This window comes from Salmo trutta, chromosome 32 (genome assembly GCF_901001165.1).
Source record: "Salmo trutta chromosome 32, fSalTru1.1, whole genome shotgun sequence".
NCBI lineage: Eukaryota > Metazoa > Chordata > Actinopteri > Salmoniformes > Salmonidae > Salmo > Salmo trutta.
In genome coordinates, this window is record NC_042988.1 from 15,618,551 (window position 1) to 15,641,824 (window position 23,274).

At 43.4% G+C, this 23,274-nt stretch overlaps 1 protein-coding gene across 6 annotated transcripts in view; it reads left to right on the forward strand.

The window, feature by feature from the left end:
• Positions 1 to 23,274, forward strand: part of LOC115171202 (myocardin-related transcription factor B) — a 53,254-nt gene that overhangs the window by 23,979 nt on the left and 6,001 nt on the right. For 3 of the 6 annotated variants that reach the window (XM_029727789.1, XM_029727791.1, XM_029727790.1), the window contains 9 exons: positions 7,537 to 7,780; positions 15,930 to 15,995; positions 18,358 to 18,413; positions 18,546 to 18,621; positions 18,984 to 19,148; positions 19,379 to 19,593; positions 19,924 to 20,070; positions 21,207 to 21,454; positions 21,866 to 22,028. In XM_029727789.1, coding sequence (XP_029583649.1) covers positions 7,624 to 7,780; positions 15,930 to 15,995; positions 18,358 to 18,413; positions 18,546 to 18,621; positions 18,984 to 19,148; positions 19,379 to 19,593; positions 19,924 to 20,070; positions 21,207 to 21,454; positions 21,866 to 22,028 — 1,293 coding nt within the window. In that variant the 5' untranslated portion in view covers positions 7,537 to 7,623. Of the gene's footprint in view, positions 1 to 7,536; positions 7,781 to 11,074; positions 11,346 to 15,929; positions 15,996 to 18,357; positions 18,414 to 18,545; positions 18,622 to 18,983; positions 19,149 to 19,378; positions 19,594 to 19,923; positions 20,071 to 21,206; positions 21,455 to 21,865; positions 22,029 to 23,274 lie in introns of those variants that run through there. The other 3 variants (XM_029727792.1, XM_029727793.1, XM_029727794.1) reach the window with 3 other exon arrangements.

The window sequence follows — 23,274 nt, forward strand, 5'->3', positions numbered from 1 at the left end:
CTAAAGATTGATGCTATATAACGTTTGACATGTTTCAACGAACGTAAATATAACTTTTTTAGACTTTTCGTCGTGAAATTTTGGGCGCACTTCCTACATTTGGAGTAGCTTACTGAACGCGCTAACAACAAGGAGGTATTTGGACATAAATTATGGACTTTATCGAACAAAACAACATTTAATGTGGACCTGGGATTCCTGGAAGTGCCTTCTGATGAAGATCATGAAAGGTAAGTGAATATTTATATTGCTATTTATGATTTTAGATGACTCCAAAATGGCGGGTATCTGTATTGCCTGTTGTATTTTTTTGTACAGATTATTGCAAAGTGTGCTTTCCCCGTGAAGCTGTTTTGAAATCTGTCACAGCGGTTGCATTCAGGAGATGTTTATCTATAATTCTATGAATAAGAGTTTAATATTTTATCAACGTTTATGATGAGTATTTTTGTAAATTTCTGTGCTGATTCACCGTCAGTTTTGGAGGAAAAATATTTTCTGAACATCACGCGCCAATGTAAAATGGGGTTTTTGGATATAAATATGAACTTTATCGAACAAAACGTACATGTATTGTGTCACATTGAGTCCTATGAGTGTCATCTGATGAAGATCGTCAAAGGTTAGTGCTTCATTTTAGCTGTATTTATGGTTTTTGTGACCCTTCTCCTGCTTGGAAAATGGCTGTGTGGTTTTTCTTGTGTTGGCACTGTCCTAACATAATCTAACTTTATGCTTTTGCCGTAAATCCTTTTTGAAATCGGACAATGTGGTTGGATTAAGGAGAGGTTTATCTTTAAAACTGTGTAAAATAGTTGTATGTTTGAGAACTTTGAATTATGACATTTTGTTGTTTTGAATTTGGTGCTCTGATTTTTCACTGGCTGTTGAATAGTGTGAACCGTGGGTGGTATGGTAGCGTCCCACGCAGCCCTGAGAAGTTAACAGACCTGCAGAGTACCACAGACCATGTACCAAGAGGATTCATCTAGACTGTACACTTCTATCCTAGCCAAAGGTGCACCTGACTTTTTTGGACTGGTGCATACTTGGCTAACTGAATACAGCCAGGCAGGCCGATGCATTGCAGAGTGATAAACTCTTTCCATGGAGGATATAATAGACTGTATAGTGTTAACCTCCCTGGGCAAGGTGGGACGTTTGCCCAGGGAGATTCCACAGCCAGTGGAATCGCGTGGCGCGAAATACAAATACCTCAAAAATGCTATAACTTCAATTTCTCAAACATATGACTATTTTACACCATTTTAAAGACAAGACTCTCGTTAATCTAACCACATTGTCCGATTTCAAAAAGGCTTTACAGCGAAAGCAAAACATTAGATTATGTCAGGAGAGTACCCTGCCAAAAATAATCACACAGCCATTTTCAAAGCAAGCATATATGTCACAAAAACCAAAACCACAGCTAAATGCAGCACTAACCTTTGATGATCTTCATCAGATGACACTCCTAGGACATTATGTTATACAATACATGCATGTTTTGTTCAATCAAGTTCATATTTATATCAAAAACCAGCTTTTTACATTAGCATGTGATGTTCAGAACTAACATACCCACCGCAAACTTCCGGTGAATTTACTAAATTACTCACGATTAACGTTCACAGAATACATAACAATTATTTTAAGAATTATAGATACAGAACTCCTTTATGCAATCGCGGTCTCAGATTTTAAAATAGCTTTTCGGCGAAAGCACATTTTGCAATATTCTGAGTACATAGCCCGGCCATCACGGCTAGCTAATTTGACACCCACCAAGTTTGGCCCTCACCAAACTCAGATTTACTATAAGAAAAATTGGATTACCTTTGCTGTTCTTCGTCAGAATGCACTCCCAGGACTTCGACTTCAACAACAAATGTTGTTTTGGTTCCAAATAATCCACAGTTATATTCAAATACCTCCGTTTTGTTCGTGCGTTCAGGTCAGTATCCGAAGGGTGACGCGCGAGCGCATTTCAAAATGTTTAAAATCAATTTTTATGCTACTTTTCTCGTAAAATAGTGATAATATTCCAACCGGGCAACATTGTATTCATTCAAAGGCTGAAAGAAAAAAATTGAGAATTCTCATGAACGCGCATCTCCAGTGTCACTGTTCCCAGCCTGACCACTCACAAACAGAGCTGCTGTACTTAGCCCAGAGACTGCAGACACCCCATTACACTTTCTGGCGCCTTCTGAGAGCCAATGGAAGCCTTAAAAATGTCACGTATTTTCGATAGAGATGCCACAGAAGGAGAACAAATTGTCAGATAGGGCACATCCTGTATGGAATCTTCTCAGGTTTTGGCCTGCCATATGAGTTCTGTTATACTCACAGACACCATTCAAACAGTTTTAGAAACGTTAGAGTGTTTTCTGTCCAAATCTACTAATTATATGCATATTCTCATTTCTGGGCAAGAGTAGTAATCAGTTTAAATCGGGTACGTTTTTTATCCGGCCGTGCAAATACTGCCCCCTAGCCCCAACAGGTTAATAATGGAACTCAGCCTGAGTTTGGAGACGCTTTATCTTTATTTACATGCATCGCCGATAAGATTGCTTTATTTGGCCAGCTGGAGCATCTCAAGTGGAGAGGCAATCCTTCATCTCCTGCATAGCCCTGGTTGTAAACAACACTAATGTGTGTACTTCAGCTGACTTAGAGTGTAAACTAAGAAGCATTGGGATCTGAGTATGGATCGAAGATCAACAGCACACTGAAAGCTGACATTAGTCTTGGCAAAGAGTCCAGGGATCACATTACAAACCCTCTCCTAGCTGCAAACAAACCCTCTCCTAGCTGCAAACAAACTCTCTCCTAGCTGCAAACAAACCCTCTCCTAGCTGCAAACAAACCCTCTCCTAGCTGCAAATAAACCCTCGCATAGCTGCAGATAAACCCTCTCCTAGCTGCAAATAAACCCTCTCCTAGCTGCAAATAAACCCTCTCCTAGCTGCAAATAAACCCTCTCCTAGCTGCAAATAAACCCTCACCTAGCTGCAAACAAACCCTCTCCTAGCTGCAAACAAACCCTCTCATAGCTGCAAATAAACCCTCTCCTAGCTGCAAATAAACCCTCTGCTAGCTGCAAATAAACCCTCACCTAGCTGCAAACAAACCCTCTCCTAGCTGCAAACAAACCCTCTCATAGCTACAAATAAACCCTCTCCTAGCTGCAAATAAACCCTCTCCTAGCTGCCAATAAACCCTCTCCTAGCTGCAAACAAACCCTCTCCTGTCTGCAAACAAACCCTCTCCTAGCTGCAAATAAACCTTCTCCTAGCTGCAAATAAACCCTCTCCTAGCTGCAAATAAACCTTCTCCTAGCTGCAAATAAACCCTCTCCTAGCTGCAAACAAACCCTCTCCTAGCTGCAAATAAACCCTCTCCTAGCTGCAAACAAACCCTCTCCTAGCTGCAAACAAACCCTCTCCTAGCTGCAAACAAACCCTCTCCTAGTTGCAAATAAACCCTCTCCTAGCTGCAAATAAACCCTCTCCTAGCTGCAAATAAACCCTCTCCTAGCTGCAAATAAACCCTCGCATAGCTGCAAACAAACCCTCTCCTAGCTGCAAACAAACCCTCTCCTAGTTATACCGTATATCAACGGAGTTAAGTAGCAGCTTTCTCATTTGTTTTCCCCATCTTGATAATGTGCCTCATGTGGTAGAGAGCACAGACCTCATTGTGTAAAACTATCTTTGTCAAAAACTATTTTGACGTTTTCTGGCACTGCTACTCATACCAAAGGACTATGGAGATTTATATGTGTGTTATATATAAATAACAATATATCCATGTTGGACTGTGTCTTTATCCAGAGTCATCCTGCAACACAGCTGGTTCTCTTTTTACCCAGCATAACACCCTGGAGACAGACAGGAGAAATGGGACTGGTGCCACACCAACCTCTGGGAGGCTGGAGCACATTATAGAGAGAGAGAGTAGATTCCGGGTTGGGACGGAGGGGATGGAAGGGTGATATGTTTGGCTCCATGGCACATCATTGAAAGCATTTTGTTATCGCTGTGATTTAACCCATTGTATTGCATAAATCAATCAGCAACTGTAGGCTTTGTGTACGCTGCGATGGAATTGACTGTTATATGAGGAAAGTGTATCTGATATGCTTTATGGCATCACTATCTGACATAGGACATTCAAATGGGTGATAGGGGAAGTGGCACAGCTGTCTGGTACAAGGTGCTAGAAATAACTGGTTTTGACATCCCATACACTATATCACTTAAATGATTAGAATGGTTTGGAATTTTTTATATATTTCCCCCCTCATCAAAATAAAAAAAACACACTTACAAGCCTCGATATGTATCTCCAAGCATCAGTTTACACGTCAAGCTGACATAAATATTCACATTCTTCTAAGCTTGCACTCTCTACCCTTAAAACCACATGTTCTGACATTCAAAAAATATATTCTGTACTAGTGGTGTGAATTCAAGAGAAGAACCATAATGACCTAGGCTAATGCTGAGATGTGCTAAACAGTTGCTTTGCTTACTCATGAGGAGCTGTGCTGAGCGCACGCTGAGATGGGAGGACTGTGCCCAGAATGCTGTCATTGTCCATAGCCACCTCTCATACCTCTCCCAGTCTGCCAGCTCCCAGTGGGAGTCTACCAAGACTATCTTCAGCAATGAAACCGGAATGCATGAAGAAGAACAAACAAAGATCCGCCTTAGTTTTAACACAGCTGGAGTTGGTTTTAGAGATGGAAGGTACCTTGCAGCTCAGATGTCTTGGGTTTCTACTTTTGGATGACAGGTTTCAGAAGCCAGACACTGTGGCAGCTATAGGGTAAGGTCATTTTATATTACTCTCTGGCACTTGAAGGATAACGTTGTGTACACCTGAATCCCCTCTGTAGGCTGTTCTCCTGAAACAGACCGACAATGGCTCCATTTCTAAGCAGCCTGGATCTGTATCTGCACCACAGTCTGCCTCATGTTGCATATTCAGCATCTGTCACTGGCAGACATAGAACAGGGCCGCATTCAGTTGCAAAACGTTCTCCAACGTTACAGATAGAAATTGCGTGCATAGAGCTGATGTTATTCCTTATTCAACACATACGAGAGGAATGTTTGTTCTACATAGCATATTTCTATCTGAATGTCCTGCTGAACACGCCCCAGCTGTGGAGCCTTGTGCCCAGTCTACACTATCTACAATGCTGTCTACACACTCCTTATCCCACTCTTACTCTGGGATAAGAGCCACATAAAGACATGTATAGAACATATACAGTTGAAGTCGGAAGTTTACATACACTTAGGTTGGAGTCATTAAAACTCGTTTTTCAACCACTCCACAAATTTCTTGTTAACAAACTATAGTTTTGACAAGTCGGTTAGGACATCTACTTTGTGCATGACAAGTAATTCTTCCAACAATTGTTTACAGACAGATTATTTAACTTATAATTCACTGATTCACAATTCCAGTGGGTCAGAAGTTTACTGTGCCTTTAAACAGCTTGGAAAATTCCAGAAAATTATGTCATGGCTTTAGAAGCTTCTGATAGGCTAATTGACATCATTTGAGTCAATTGGAGGTGTACCTGTGGATGTATTTCAAGGCCTACCTTCAAACTCAGTGCCTCTTTGCTTGACATCATGAGAAAATCAAAAGAAATCAGCCATGACCTCAGAAAAAAAAATTGTAGACCTCCACAAGTCTGGTTCATCCTTGGGAGCAATTTCCAAACGCCTGAAGGTACCACGTTCATCTGTACAAACAATAGTACGCAAGTATAAACACCATGGGACCACGCAGCCATCATACCGCTCAGGAAGGAGACGCATTCTGTCTCCTAGAGATGAATGTACTTTGGTGTGGAAAGTGCGAATCAATCCCAGAACAACAGCAAAGGACCTTGTGAAGATGCTGGAGGAAACAGGTACAAAAGTATCTATATCCACAGTAAAATAAGTCCTATATCAACTTAACCTGAAAGGTCGCTCAGGAAGGAAGAAGCCACTGCTCCAAAACCGCCATAAAAAAGCCAGACTACGATTTGCAACTGCACATGGGGACAAAGATTGTACTTTTTGGAGAAATGTCCTCTGGTCTGATGAAACAAAAATAGAACTGTTTGGCCATAATGACCATCGTTATGTTTGGAGGAAAAAGGGGAAAACTTGCAAGCGGAAAAACACCATCCCAACCGTGAAGCATGGGGGTGGCAGCATCATGTTGTGGGGTTTCTTTGCTGCAGGAGGGATTGGTGCACTTCACAAAATAGATGGCATCATGAGGATGGAAAATTATGTGGATATATTGAAGCAACATCTCAAGACATTAGTCAGGAAGTTAAAGCTTGGTCGCAAATGGGTCTTCCAAATGGACAATGACCCCAAGCATACTTCCAAAGTTGTGGCAAAATGGCTTAAGGACAACAAAGTCAAGGTATTAGAGTGGCCATCACAAAGTTCTGACCTCAATCCTATAGAAAATGTGTGGGCAGAACTGAATAAGTGTGTGCGAACAAGGAGGCCTACAAACCTGACTCAGTTACACCAGCTCTGTCAGGAGGAATGGGCCAAAATTCACCCAACTTATTGTAGGAAGCTTGTGGAAGGCTACCCAAAATGTTTGACCAAAGTTCAACAATTTAAAGGCAATGCTACCAAATAGTAATTGAGTGTATGTAAACTTCTGACCCACTGGGAATGTGATGAAAGAAATAAAAGCTGAAATAAATAATTCTCTACTGTTATTCTGACATTTCACATTCTTAAAATAAAGTGGTGATCCTAACTGACCTAAGACAGGGAATTTTTACAAGGATTACATGTCAGGAATTGTGAAAAACTGAGTTTAAATGTATTTGGCTAAGGTGTATGTAAATTTTCCAAGCTGTTTAAAGGCAAAGTGAACTTAGTGTATGTAAACTTCTGACCCACTGGAATTGTGATACAGTGAATTATAAGTGAAATAATCTGTCTATAAACAACTGTTGGAAAAATGACTTGTGTTATGCACAAAGTAGATGTCCTAACCGACTTGCCAAAACTATGGTTTGTTAACAAGAAATTTGTGGTATGGTTGTAAAACGAGTTTTAATGACTCCGACCTAAGTGTATGTAAACTTCCAACTTCAACTGTACTTCCAGAATATGGGTTGATGAAGTGATGGTAATAAGACCAAAAGGAAACTTTGGAATCCAATTCTATACAAAACAAGGGAAATGTATTACTAATTAGAAACATACAATATTCTAAGACCTTTTACATTTTGTACATCTGTTAAAATAAGTAATTTGGCTTTTAGCGTGATTCTTATTGATCAGCATCAGATTAAATGTTAACAGGGCACATGAATCTTTAACTTTATTGTCAAGCTCCCTTCTGCTTCAGTTCCATGGTGACCTCCATGCAATCAACTGTTATAAGTAAAACTGTTATAAGTAAATGAAATTATTCAATTGGCAGCCAAGTTTGTCATGTGATTAATAACTCCTGCTGTAAAATGGCACAATATTCCCATCTCCCCAGCAACAACTGACAACAGCAGCTCTATCTGCCCTGCTGGTTTCCAGGAGACCCGGCCTAGCTCCTCCTCCTGAGTCCTGAGGCTGCAGCATGGAGCCCCAGGGGAGTCTGGGAGTGGAGGGGGACTTCAGTCTGCAGCTGGCACTGCTGGTGCCCAGTCTCCGGAGCGAGGCAGTGACCCACGATCTGGAAGATCTGACTATGCAGCCCAGTCCCAGCCTGCCGCCTCTCAAAGAGCGTAAGAACGGTGAGTAGTAGACCATTCAGTCACCTAGGACAATCACCTAGGTCAATCACCTAGGTCAATCACCTAGGGCAGGGCTGCCCAACCCTCTTCCTGGAGATCTACTGTCCTGTAGGTTTTCAGTCCAACCATAATTTAGCGTATCTGATTCAGCTAGTTAAGGTCTTGTTGAGCAGCTAATTAGTAGAATCAGGTGTGTTAAATTAGGGTTGAACTGAAAACCCACAGGACTGTAGATCTCCAGGAAGAGGGCTGGCCAGCCCTGACCTAGGGCATGCATCTGAAATGGCACCCTAAGGCCTAGCCTATATAGTGTCATATACAGATGTAGGATCTTACTTCGATCACCCTGTTTGTTGCAGGAAATTTCCTGCACAGCAGGAAATGCAAACTTGGCTGCCAATTGAATAGTGTATTAGAGGTTTAAAAAGGTTTGTAATTTCCACTTTGCATGAGTGGTGAAAACACAGAGGGTGAATCAATTGTGTTTGATTCCTTGCATCCTCTCTCCTTGCCTCCTCAAAATGCATTGGAGCAGATCCGAGGCTCTGAAAAATCAAGGAAATACGATTGAAATGAACCCAGAGACTCTGGTTTCTACGTCATCCATCAGAGAGCGAGCCTGCCCTGACAATGAGAAAACAAACTCTTTTCCAGTCCAGAGAGATTTGTTTGTGGAGAGAAGTGAGGAATTAGACTGGAATTGCATCTGGAAGCCAACACATAATCACAGCTTGAACGGTTCCTGACATCAAGTCCCAAAGTCAGCCCTCTCCTTGGGCCACTAAGTGTTTTATTTGTTGGTTGCTCTCAGAAAAGCAGCTTTTTAGGTGGGAATTATTAATGATAAATTAGATGCAGATTCTGATGAACAGACTTCAACAAAAGTCAATGAACGGGTTGAGCCTCTAGTTTAACTTTTCACTAATGATGAATTCCTTACTAATATTTCCCAGTACATTTTCCTTGAAATTGTGGACCTTCAGTATCTTGAGATCTCCTCTATTATCTCACTCTCCTAACCCTTTGGTTCTCACAACCACAGCCAGAACCCCAGTCTGGAAATATTCCCCTGGCATGTGAACCATAGTGAGGGGTAGCACTGAGGCAGTGTCTGGTGGGCAGGCTGACACTCACCCACCCTGAGTGGTACCCTGACATTTTCCCAGTCTCTAGAAAGGGCACAGTCAGGAATGGAGAGTATGGGGTGGAGACCACTGGTCACCTCAACCTTACTGCCCAAGAGACAGACACTGGGAAAACTCAAATGTGTTGCACTCTACGCCTTGTTGATGATGTGATGATGTAGTGGAGATTTTTGATTTGTTCAGTTACAAAATACATGCGTCTGGCCAAGTTGAATCTCTTGTGTACTGACCCTTAATACCCTCCCCTCACAAGCCCCTCCCTCAGAAAACTTGTACTCGACTCAGACTATGATGTCTTTTATCACCAGAATAATACAGGAAGTTCGCTGTTTGTTTTCTCTTCTGGTTAATGCCTGATTAAACATTTCCAATGCAGCTCACGTGATACCCGGGACCCAACATTTGTGTATTGATAGTGGTGCGCATTGGACGTCATACTATCCATTATTGAAGTGTTTACTCCATACAGTATGCACTTGTGGAGGCCCTTGACATTGCAACATCAACACACCCCTTTAGTGGGGAGCTCTCATAGGCCAGTGTCTCTGCTTGGCACTCCATCTTGTGCCACTCTCTGTATTGATTGCCACTTTCTTCTTGCTCTGGGCTGCAGACACATTGATCCCATTGCAGGCCAGGTCTGAGCTCCATGAATCCCTCCCCACCAGGGCTCTTTCTCCCTCCCTGGGCCCCAGCAGGAGCTGACACAGTCTGGCACGTGACAGGGAGCATCTGGGGAGTCTAGAGCACAGACTGCATCCTGTCTTTCTTCCTAAGAGGAAGACCCCTGTAGTGGATTCACCTGCACAACAGGGGCTAGAATCAGGATCAGGACCGGCTCTATAAAGGAGCTTGCTTTCATTTAAGCAGCATTCCTAATCCATTTGAACACATAGTACCGGCCAGTCATTTCCTTTCGGGTCTGTATCTTTGTTAGTGTCATAATATGACTACAGCTGTTTATCTAGACATTCAGCTTGCAGTTGTGTCATTTTATAGTATTGTAAGGTTAACACGTTCATGACTGTTCCCAAGTCATCCTTGAACATTGACATGTGTGAAATATAGACCAGGGCGAAATGGATTGGAATGGAAATAGAAGCAGCATGCCAGTTCATGTTGGCTGCCCTCTGCCCTTTAACCTTCAGGGTTAGGGAGTAGGGAAGGACACAGATCTGGACTTCAAGCGTATGACTCATACTTCCTTTATGTGAATGCTAACCGGCTGGAAATGACCACCTATTCATCTGTTATCACTCTTCGGTGTTCTCTCTTCCCTGTTGTCCCTTTAGAAGTCTCCTCTGGGTGGGTGATATTTCTCTTTGCTGTTATTTGTTCTCGGACACAGAGACCAGGATGATATATGTTCTCCTAGACAACATTGTGAAGGAGACAGGGTTGAATGCAACCACCTCCCATTTCTAATGTTTACATTTAATCTATTTTGTTTGAAATCCGAAAGAAAATATTGATACTTATGTCAATATTAGTGAGCAACAGCTACGGTCGGGTCTACACAAATGAAAACAATAGATAAGATTGTATTAATGCCATGTTTGTGCTTTGAGTGTAGTGTTGTAGTCGAAATAATGAAATGAAAATGTTAGCAATAACAAGAATGTGCTAAATGTCAGAAATACACACTTTTCAACTGGGAAAAGTGACAAAGATAAACATCAAGGTCCCAGGGGCCTCAGCATGTTTGTTTTTGTCATTCTTATCCAGTGACACAACATGGTATGAAATGAACTCCCGGCTCGTTCTTTCATGGAGCTTTTCATCCTCTCACTCAAAAGTCACAAATACTCAATGTTTTTGGGCCAAGAAAGACATAATAACTTAAAATTACATTTCAATACATGCAGTTAGTTAGCCTATTTCATGATTTGGTTGAAAGTATGACTTACGTTTATAGCCTTTTAGGACAGCAGTTGGTTTAGTCAAAAGATTGTATTGTTCTCTGTGTTGTTTTGGTAATTAAAGTTGCTTGACTCATTGTATTTAGTTCTAATGAGGCTGGTGTTGAAAGAGCAGAGCACTGAGAGCAGAGCAGAGTGACCCAGCAGGGGTTAACAGTGGCTCGTCTGTCTGTGTTCCCTCCTCCTCCTGACTCTTACTGGCTGAGCCCAGCCAGAGCATAAGTGAGCTCACACTCGCTCCCGCTGAGACCAACACAAAGACAGGCAGAGAGAGAGGGAGGGACTGTACGTACCAGACTGTGAGAAACAGTTCTCTTACCATACGCTCCTAGCTGGGTGTTTTCCCTCATTACCAAACCCTCATGCTGGTCCTCGTTCCTCACTGCCCTGATCACTCCATGGGACTCCAGACCCGACCGCTAAGCGACCCGGCTCTCTCCTCCTCCATGGCGTGCCTCGACGTGGAGACCCCCGCCGTCTGCAGGGGTAAATTTAAATCAGGTGCCCCTGTCTCTCTGTCTTTCCTTTTCTCCCTCATCATTCTTTCACTCTCTCTTTCTATCGCTTACCTTTTCACTCTTTCTTGCTCTCTTTGCGAGGTAGCATCACTACGTTGTTGGCATGAAGCCCAGTATCAACATAAATCAGTATCCATTTTGGTTTCCTCTACGTTTGTCTCCAAAAATGTTGTGTGTTTAGGACTTTATAACTACAGTATATTCTCACTAGAAGGCAAATAGTTGTTAAAGTTCTCAGTAAAATAATGGAGTTACAGTGAAATGTGTATGGCTTCATGGGTTTAGGCCTGCTTTTCAGTCAACGTGATTACCTTGAATGAAATATACAGCTACTTATAGGCCTTGACCAACTTGCCCAACGGCAGTGATGTCAGAGTAATCTGTACTGATTAATTGATGATAACACCTTGACGCTGGGCTAGGACAGAGACGGAGAGTCCCACCAGGAAGTGATAGGGCATTACAGGAGGAATAGCTATTAAATGATGTCCAGCATCCGTTAGAGACTGGATTAACAGCACCACAATAGTGTAAAGAGTTGTTGTTTTCTATTAGAAACAAGCTAAGTCAAAATGAGGGAGGGGACTAGGGAGGTGGGTTTACATAGCGTATCATATTATTAGGATCCTTAAACCCAGGACTATGTGCTCACTTCTTATGATGACAAATAACTGCAGAGCTCAGCTAAGCATGATGTCACCACTTAGTTAGTACCTTTTCCTGAAGAATAGCATTCTGCTGTACAGTATGTTGGCTGGGAGGAATAGTCTCCAGTGAAATGCTAAACCTGAAAATGCTGTAGCTCCACATTCTGTTTGTGATCTGCATACCGTTACAGGGCAGCTCCTGATAGTATTAGGTGTTTCAAAGAACAACTCGGTGTGTAAAGAAAAGGTGACATGACTCTATTACCTGGCTTCAATATAAGTCCTATTTAAAAGGTATTGTGTCCCCTCGGGTCATAGGTGTAGAATCATGCTTGGATGAGTTGGATGGATCTGGTTTGAATTTATTGCTAATGTTTTATTCCTTATCTATCTTCGAGCATACATCAAACAACAAACGGACTCATCGAGTGAATGAGCATTTGTAAGAGCACGGAGCACAGCTGAGCTGCGAGGAGAATACTGTATATTTCCAGCAGTAATGTCAACATAGCTTATGTCAGTGTCAGACTGTTTCTATAACAGTGTAGCCATAACAAAACAGATTCTCTTTTATATTTACGCAGAGTGTTTCTAGGAAAAAGTCAGGCCAAGAGATCTAACGGTAGACTTTGTCCAGAGATGAGTTTTGTTGAGACGAATATGGGCAGGGGATTAGAGATAGAATCAGGAGCCAGGGATTTTAGTAAAGCCTATGTACACTCTGAGGTTTGTGAAGTACCTCTGTTTATGTTGTGCTGGAGAGCAGGGGAGTACAGCCGACTTGCATCACACAGAGGTTAGCCAGGGTTCACAGAGAACAGCACTATTGACATCGGCCAAACAAAATGTAAGGAGCACCTCAGGCATAGGCTGTACTGCCACGTTGATGTCAAGAATAACAACTTGAAATGGCAGTATTGTTCTCATAAATCGTCAATGATCCTTTAGCATTCTTTTCCAGTCGAGTCAAAGTGGATAATATGAATATTGAAACCAACCAATGGTAATTCTCTCCAATCTTCCCGAATGATCTTTCTGTGTCGGTGCCCCCCTGGTGTGCAGGTTGATGTGTATTGTCATGAGTCTTGTCCTGGAGGCAGCACTGAGCGATTTTCCCCTTAGATAGGCGAGCTGCAAAGTCACCATTTTTTTTAAATGAATGAAAACAAACATGAGCTTTTTGGTCTTAATTTAAAGTTAGGGTTAGGCATTAGGGTTAGCAGTGTGGTTAAAGATAGGGTCAAAATCTGATTTTATGTCTTTGTGGCTGTTCCAGCTAGTGACCGCTGTAGAACTTCCTCCAGAACAAGATTCATGACAAAAAACGCTAACCTGACCCTGGTGTGAATGTGTAATGGGAACCATGGATAGGGAGTAGGAACACAGTGTTCTGAGCCCTGGAGGCGCAGAGGGGCTTGTAAATGTTTTGGGGGGCTCTGAGAATGGACTCAGTTGCTCCCCTGCCTTGGCTCCCTGGGACTCTCTGTGCTCCTCTGTCCACCAGTGGGAGCGGGTCCCCCCCATTCTGTACAATGCTTTGGGTTCCAGTCCAGTCCTGGCCCCCACCCCCATGCCACCTCCAGACTCCATGGTTCCCAGGCCTTCTTCTCACAGCTGCCCAGTTTATTTTAGCTGGAGTGAGTCACGTTGGCCTGGTCAGACGCAGTGACTGTCCCAGGGGACTAGAGCAGAGCAGGCCTGGGTGTGTGTGTGTAGTATGTAGTGTTTAGTGTTTAGTGTTTAGTGTGTGTGTGTGTGTGTGTGTGTGTGTGTGTGTGTGTGTGTGTGTGTGTGTGTGTGTGTGTGTGTGTGTGTGTGTGTGTGTGTGTGTGTGTGTGTGTGTGTGTGTGTGTGTGTGTGTGTGTGTGTATTGACCATCTGGCTATAGCCAATGAGCAGTCTACTCCAGCAGCAGTCCGACCTCACTATGAACACAATGCCTTGGTGACAATAAGGGCCCCAACGTTCTTCACAGCGCCGCGTCGTTCGTCACCATCAACCATCACCTTCCTCTTCAAATATTTTTGCTGAGGATCACTGTTATTCCACTGAAATAACACGTCCACGCTCGCCTGTTTATAACATGTTTAAACTGGGCTCACACTGCAGTTTATTATGATAGTAAAATAACATTGGGTGCCGTCCAAGGATTTGGAGCCTCCTGCATAAGAGGCCTTCTTGTCTTTTTATTGTACAAGGACTTCATGGATCCGTGCTTACCGCTCCAAAACAAGACTACACATCTCACTTTTTATGGGTCGGCACTTTCAAAAGAGACCGAGTTCACTCAGTCCTGGGATGACATCATCTTCAACTCGGAGGTGACTCGGACATATGAACATTGCACTGTAATTAGTCTTCAATGTTTGTTATTTCTACAGTGTTACTTGAGAAAGACTCATCCCTTGCCTGTGTCTATCTATGTTTGTATTTCAAGTTGAACATCTATGTAAAGTTACCTCGGCATTTGCATCCCAGTCCTTCCTCAGTATGTCCTTGTCTTCACTTTATTTGAAGAGAGCTTGTATATTAATATGTAAAGCCCATGTAATCACTCAAAAGTAAACTCACAGTGCCAAGAAGAGTGTTATTGCTAGTTATCTGGTAGGTTAACCATGCAGAAAGTCTGTAGGCTGTCTCTATAGGATGTCTTTGGTGGAGGAACAGGACTTCCTGGTTTGTTCTGGCTGGGCTGTGACGTGGTGTGTCAACACAAATTGGTGACTCGTCAATTTTTTCAGGTCCATTACACAATTTTATTCTTCATAACAAATCGTGTCCAGTACACAATGTTCTTTATAAGGAATTCCAATTTGTGGTGGCTAAAGTTAGCTAGGTGGCTAAAGTTAGCTAGGCTAGGGGTTAAGGTTCGGAGTTAGGGTTAGGGGTTAAGTTTAGGGTTAGCTAACATGCTAGCTAAGTAGTTAAAAAGTAGTAAGTACAGTTGAAGTCGGAAGTTTACATACACTTAGGTTGGAGTCATTAAAACCACTCCACAAATTTCTGGTTAACAAACTATAGTTTTGGCAAGTCGGTTACGACATCTACTTTGTGCATGACACAAATCATCTCAATCCTATAGAAAATGTGTGGGCAGAACTGAAAAAGAGTGTGCAAGGGCAAGGAGGCCTACAAACCTGACTCAGTTACACCAGCTCTGTCAGGAGGAATGGGCCAAAATTCACCCAACTTATTGTGGGAAGCTTGTGGAAGGCTACCTGAAACGTTTGACCCAAGTTCAACAATTTAAAGGCAATGCTACCAAATATTAATTGAGTGTATGTAAACTTCTGACCCACTGGGAATGTGATGAAAGAAATAAAAGCTGAAATAAATCATTCTCTCTACTATTATTCTGACATTTCACATTCTTAAAATAAAGTGGTGATCCTAACTGACCTAAAACAGGGGATTTTTACTAGGATTAAATGTCAGGAATTGTGACTGAGTTGAAATGTATTTGGCTAAGGTGTATGTAAACTTCCGACTTCAACTGTTACAAGTTGCTAATTAGCTAAAATGTAAAAGTTGTCCATTATGTGAGTCGAATATGCAACGTTTGGGTTGCTAGACCTTCACGTTATATGCCCACCTACCCTCCCCGACCAACCTCCCTCCTATCGTTTGTTTTAAGTAACCTACTGCCTTAATCTGTGGGTTGGGTGTGTAGGTGAACTGGGTGGACAAAATCCATATTGCGATAAATTGCCAGAATTTTATAACATGAATGTGCACCAGTGACTGGTATCGATCATTTTCAGTTCATCGTCCCAGCTCTAGGATATAAATGGAGGGTCCCAGATATGTTTATGCTGTCTTGCTAACTCCTATGGTCATTGGCATGGCGGCACAAACAGATCTGGGACCAGGCTAGTTGGGCATAGGTTGAACTCTAACCTATTTCTGCTTCTCTCCCACAGTCCTCCAGCGCCGCCTGCAGCAGAGACGCACCCGTGAGCAGCTAGTGGAGCAGGGCATCATGCCACGTGAGTATAACCACTGAGCATTGGGCACCGCCACTCTCAAACCACCAAGGATTTAATATACTGTAACTCACCTCTACCAGAGTTAAGGTTATTGGTCTGGCATGTAGGAAAAGTATAACTGCACCCGCACCACAGTCATTAAAGTGGGTCTTGGTTCCAGAAAGCTCTCAGAAAATAAATGTCATACAATTATTACCTAAATTAATACCATAGATTGAACTACGTGCTGTCTGATTTGCTACTATTATGACAACCATACAGGGGTGGAATTCTGCCACCACTGATGTCTCAACCACCCTCTACCACAACCTCGTCATGATGTTTGTAGAATAAATAAATACTCGGAATGGTCTAAGGTCTTAACCCACAGTGAGGCATACATCGGTGGCCAGTGGCATACCAGAAACCAAAAGGCATACTGAAAACTTCCACACCCGGCTCTCAAAGTCAGCAAAGTGGAGCAGAATCCTTCCTTTTGCTGCCCTTACTGGATTATTCTCTTTGGGAGCCAGTGGGTTGCAGACTAGAGCAGACAGACTGATAAGAAAGCAGACAGCAGACAGACACAGAGAGAGGGAGAACAGTGGTGTAGCTAAGTTATTTGTGGCTAGAGCCGCAGGAGCCCCAGACCAGAGCACTGTCAGTGCTGGGAGTGTGCTCTGTCTTGTCTTGTCCAGCACTAAGAGGCCTCCTCCATGAGGACTCTAAGCTCCTCTTATTAGGCTCCACAGTCAGAGCTGTATGAGTCAGAGACTGGGCCTGCGCTGGAGGTCAGTAACCCCCACTGCAGCCCTAGCACAGGCAGCACAGGAACATCCCAGCCAGTGACACTAGGTGAATCGCTCTGGTTCTCCCACACAGAGGACTTACAATAGGTATGCAGGCAAGGACTTGGGTGATGCTCAGGAATGCTTAGCTCTGCTCCTCAGTTTGACACACTCCCTCTGACTAAGAAGAACCACTGGTCAGTGTGTGTTCAGACCTCAGTGTGTGTGTGTAGAGAGCAAACAGTGCTTGTGTTAGTTAGAGGTGACTAATGGGTGTAGCCGTGCCAACAGCAGGATAAGTGTGTCTGATGAGATCAAAGTCTCGGCCTGACTGTCTCACTAGTTGTATGAGTAGAACATTCAGAGACATCCTGTCCTACTCCAGTCAGCTATTGTGTAGTAGCAAGGTCATCCTCTCTTCCAAAGAAATAACAGACATTATTGTCTCCTGAAATGTCATATTTGAGACATTATGTAGTTGTACTTGATGACGAGTTTACCTTTTACCCATTAGAAGGTATAGGTAATTACAGTGAGCTCCAAAAGCATTGGGTCAGTGACAAATGTTTGTTGTTTTGGTTTTGTACTCCAGCACTTTGGATTTGAAATGATACAATGACTATTAAAGTGCAGACTGTCAGCTTTCATTTGAGTTTTTATTTATCCATATCTGGTGAACCGTTTAGAAATGACAGCACTTTGTGTACATAGTCCCCCATTTTAAGGGACCAAAAGTATTGGATCAAATTCACTTATATGTGTATTAAAGTAGTCAAAAGTGTAGTATTTGGTCCCATATTCCTAGTACACAATGATTACATCAAGCTTGTGACTACAAACTTTTTGGATGCATTTGCTGTTTGTTTTGGTTGTGTTTTTGATTATTTTGTCCCCAATAGAAATTAATGGTAAATAATGTATTGTGGAATTTTGCAATCACTTTTATTGTAAATAAGAATAGAATATGTTTCTAAAAGCTTCTAGATTAATGTGGATGCTACCGTGATTACGGATAATAAATAATAATAATCATAAATAATGATGAGTGAAAAAGTTAGAGGCATATCATACCCCACCCCCCCTAAAAAAAGAACCTCCCCTGTTATTGTAAAGGTGAGAAGTTAGCATATCTTGGGGGTATGATATTTGTGCGTCTAACTTTCTCACTCATCATTATTCACGATTCATTCAGGATTAACTGTAATCATGTTAGCATCCACATTAATGTAGAAGTGTTTAGAAACATTCTTATTTACCAATCATTTAAATTGGGCACAAAATTATCTGAAACACAACCAAAACTAACAGCAAATGCATCCAACAAGTTTGTAGAGTCACAAGCTTGATGTAGTCATTGCGTGCTAGGAATATGGGACCAAATAATACCCAAATAATACCTAAAGGTTGGTGGATCGAATCCCCGAGCTGACAAGGTAAAAATCTGTCGTTCTGCCCCTGAACAAGGCAGTTAACGCACTGTTCCTAGGCCGTCATTGTAAATAATGAATGTGTTCTTAACTGACTTGCCTAGTTAAAAATAAAATAAAAATACTTTTGGAGCTCACTGTATATGATGTTGATCTTCCCTCCCATAGCACTGAAATGCCCTGCTGCCTTCCACGAACAGATCCGCAGCCTGCAGAGGTCCAGGGTAAGACCTCACAAACTCATCTCACTAACACTAGTGTTCATTGTACTTCATTGAGATAAAAACACACTATCCCATACATATGCCATTCCATATCATCTCGATTAAATGTAGTTTTATGTTGTTTTCTTACAGACTGAGAACTTCTTGAAGCACAAATTCCGCAGTAGACCTGAACGTTCAGAGCTGGTCCGCATGCACATCCTGCAAGGTAAGCTCACTGCCATGTACTGTATGCTTATGATAGGCTGTAGAGAAGACCGATGATACGGAGCATACTCAGCTACCAACAGAAAGTACATGTACATTTAGCTGGCCAAGTTAGCTCTCAGGAGAGAGATGATGATGGAAGAGGAGGATCCTGTGAAATTGTATCCCTCCCTATTGGATACAATCCATAGGATATTAAATATTCTTGAGATGTTACAATCAGTTGTCTGATTGATTGTCTTTGAGGTATGAGGACATACCACCTTAAACAGTCTCCACTGTGAGACGCACAGTAGTAGAACAGTACTGTTGTGAGTTCTAGATAGACTAGCAGTTACTGATGAGTTGCTGTCTGTCACACAGAGACCCATGTGGAGCCCTCACTGCAGGCCACTCAGATGATGCTGAAGAGAGCCAGGCTGGCTGATGACCTCAATGAGAAGCTGGCCCAGCGACCCGGCCCCATGGAGCTGGTGGTCAAGAACATTCTGCCTGTGGAACCCAGCCTCGTCAAGGACGGCATCACCGGTAGAGAACACTCGACTTTATACATTATCGTCAGGCTAAGGGTGAAGTAACTCATTCAACTCCCACTCCCTGCATATTTGTATAGTGTAGATTTCTGAAAGTGCCTATTACGACTAACACAGCACTGAGACATTTCCAGTGACTATCACGAGAAACAACTTAGTACAAACCTCTCTCCATTGGTCTACTTGTAATTAATAAGCTGTGCTTTTGCACGTGTTACGTTGCAGATCCCCCAGACGGTGAGGTGGAGAATGACTTCCCCAAGACGAAAACACCGGATGTGTACAACTTTGACGAGGACAGCAGCGACGCCCTGTCCCCAGAGCAGCCGGCCAGCCAGGAGTCCCAGAGCTCCTCTGCCCCCTCACCCTCCCCCAGAACCCCCAGGGTGACAGAAGCCCCTGTTGCCCTCTCCACCTCCCCACCGACCAGCTCCATGAAGGTAGGTCCCATCGCAGTACCTCACCACCTATAATTACCCATCTTAAATTGTGTTGTTATGGTATGACTAACAGCGGAAATATTTGATGTTTCTACATTTTGGGCCTAAATAATAGTCTCCCAGTGCACCTGCCTGTTGTATATCAAATTCTGCTTGCTAGAAAATATTCTTTGCCTCCTGTTTTTTTTTCTGTTAGACGACATCCATCTTTTGTTAGTCTTTTTCCAGTTGCTCTGCTCTTGTGGCTTAGTGTGGGAGGGGGATTTACAGGCCTCTGTTCCCCTCCTTACTGAACGTGCCATGTGGTTTCTATCTGTCTCTTTATCTCAGCACTGCCCACCTACCTCCCAGTCCACAACAGACTTCTTCAACTTCTCTCATGTCTCCACCAATGATCATCAGAACAATCGCCTGGTGACCACGCCTCAGCCAATCACCATTGTTGCCCCTCCAAAGCCGGGGCCCATGTTAGTAAAGGTGAGCCACAAATTTGAAAGAAAGTGATGTCATATCACCTGATGGAGAGTACTTGAACCTTGTGGCAAAGGTATGGTATTTCATGGCAATGTGCAAAGCTGTACATTCAATGCAAATATTAAATATACATTTGTTTATAGCATCTAGCGGAGCACATTACAAGCTATAACCAAACTTTTCTGTCTCTTGGTACAGAAAGCTATTTATTTCATCAATGAAGATGTTTTGGTTCCTTTTTGATCCCAGTTAGCTGAGCAAGCTTTTCCTACAAACACTAAATATACCCTGTAAACATGAAAGTCACCTCTGATATTTGACTCTCTCTCTCTGATCTGTTGTGGTTTTCATGCTGCTTCCTTTGGCACTGTAATCAGAGATAAGAAGTCAGGGGAGGACAAACACTGGGGCTGTGTTCGGTCACAGTGAAAGAGCCTGTCAGTGCAGGCAGAGACGAGTCGAAAGTGACGGTTCGGCCAATTCAAATGTGGTTCAAAGCACAACAAAGCCTGGAGGAGTTTTTCACAAATCCATGGACTTAAACTGCCAGCCGCTCTCAGTCTTCAATTAAGGTTAAGTGACAGGCTTTCTCTTAGCCTTCAGGGCATAAAGGATGGAAGCAAGAGAAGGGAGTAAAGCAATAACTTGGGCATTTGTCACAATCCTTTACACTCAAAGCAAAGTAATATTTTCTGAGCTCTGCCCCTCCCGTGTTGAAGAACAGGGAGCAACACATTCGAGGCTGTGTGTTTGCATAAACCAACTTGAATTGGTCTTATGATGTTTTTATGGCTTGCATCTACCTCTCTAATTTAGTTACCGAACAATAAGGGTCACCCCACATCCCTTTCCACATACCATTTCCCCATCCTGTCTTTCTCACTGGGCGTTATCACAATGTCCCACATATTAATTTGATACTACAGTATGAAATGGGCACAATTTCATGTACAAGCCTCACAATACTGGCAAGATGTTTAGATGTTATTCATAGCAGTCAGAACAGGCTTTTAGATCACTAAACATGTCCACAATCCACTCAGTGAGATGAACCTTTCAAGTTTTCAGTGAAAACGTTTCACTGCTCCTCCCGGATAGTATCCAGTAGGTTGTAACCGTTCTTCTTTTCCCCTGTGCAGCAAAGCCAGCCAAAGACACCCAATGACAAGAGCCGCAGTAAGAAGAATAAGGATCCCAAGCCGCGGGTGAAGAAGCTAAAGTACCACCAGTACATCCCCCCGGACCAGAAGCAGGAGGCCAACGAGGCCCCCATGGACTCAGCCTACGCCAGGCTACTGCATCAGCAGCAGCAGTTCCTCCAGCTGCAGATACTGAGCCAGCAGCAGCAGCACTATAACTACCAGACCATCCTTCCTGCCCCACTCAAGTATGGCCCGCTGTAAAAAGGACATTGGGATGTTATGTGTTACCGCAGCTTGCATAGCGTAGGCCAAGTAATGCGGCTAGCCCTCACATTCTAGTTGCAGTTTAATTGACTGACAGCTTTGTGTTGAGGGTGGTTAGTACATCATCGCTACACCTGGAAGGCAAACATTGTTCAAAGGAAACAATGTGATTCAAGCAAACAATCCTCCCTAACAGAATAAGTCCACACCTGGATAATAGCGATGTAATCTGCCACATCTGTTTCCTGCACAGCTTCTGTTTGGCTTAGATATAGTATTCCTGTGTGCATTGTCCCGGACGGAGACTGTTGATTATGAATAATGGGACATGGAGGAAACTCTTTCTCCCATCCGAACACTAAACCCTCCTCCTGTTGTCTGTGTTCCTACAGGTCGACGGAGGGTCAGAACAACTGCTCCAGTGTGTCTCTGAGTGGCAGTAGTCTGTCCAGTCCCATCATGGTCTCTCTACCCAGCGCTGCCCCAGCACGGTCTAACCAGACTCTGACAAACCGCAAGCCTGGTGTCCTACCTGCCAACCTGGACGAAATGAAGGTGAAGCTCACTCCTGCTCCGTACAAACATAGCTTATTTTACTCAAACATAGATTTTCACTATATGATAGATATAAACTCAGCAAAAAAATAAACGTCCTCTCACTGTCAACTGTGTTTATTTTCAGCAAACTTAACATGTGTAAATATTTGTACGTACATAACAAGATTCAACAACTGAGACATAAACTGAACAAGTTCCACAGACGTGATGAACAGAAATCGAATAATGTGTCCCTGAACAACGGGGGGGTCAAAATCAAAAGTAACAGTCAGTATCTGGTGTGGTCACCAGCTGCATTAAGTATCGCAGTGCATCTCCTCCTCATGGACTGCACCAGATTTGCCAGTTCTTGCTGTGAGATGCTACCCCACTCTTCCACCAAGGCACCTGCAAGTTCCCAGACATTTTGGGGGGGAATGGCCCTAGCCCTCACCCTCTGATCCAACAGGTCCCAGAGGTGCGCAATGGGATTGAGATCCGGGCTCTTCGCTGGCCATGGCAGAACACTGACATTCCTGTCTTGCAGGAAATCACGCACAGAACGAGCAGAATGGCTGGTGGCATTGTCATGCTGGAGGGTCATGTCAGGATGAGCCTGCAGGAAGAGTACCACATGAGGGAGGATGTCTTCCCTGTAACGCACAGCGTTGAGATTGCCTGCAATGACATCAAGCTCAGTCCGATGATGCTGTGACACACCACCCCAGACCATGACGGACCCTCCATCTCGATCCCGCTCCAGAGTACAGGCCTCGGTGTAACTCTCATTCCTTCGATGATAAACACGAATCCGACCACTCCTGGTGAGCCAAAACCGCGACTCGTCAGTGAAGAGCACTTTTTGCCAGTCCTGTCTGGTCCAGTGACGGTGGGTTTGTGACCATAGGCAACGTTGTTACCGGTGATGTCTGGTGAGGACCTGCCTTACTACAGGCCTACAAGCCCTCAGTCTAGCCTCTCTCAACCTATTGCGGACAGTCTGAGCACTGAAGGGACTGTGCATTCCTGGTGTAGCTCAGGCAGTTGTTGTTGCCATCCTGCACCTGTCCCGCAGGTGTGATGTTCGGATGTACCGATCCTGTGCAGGTGTTGTTACATGTGGTCTACCAATGCGAGAACGATCAACTGTCCGTCCTGTCTCCCTGTCTGTCCGTCCTGTCTCATGCCTCCTTGCAGCATGCCTAAGGAACGTTCACGCAGATGAGCAGGGACCCTGGACATCTTTCTTTTTGTGTTTTTCAGA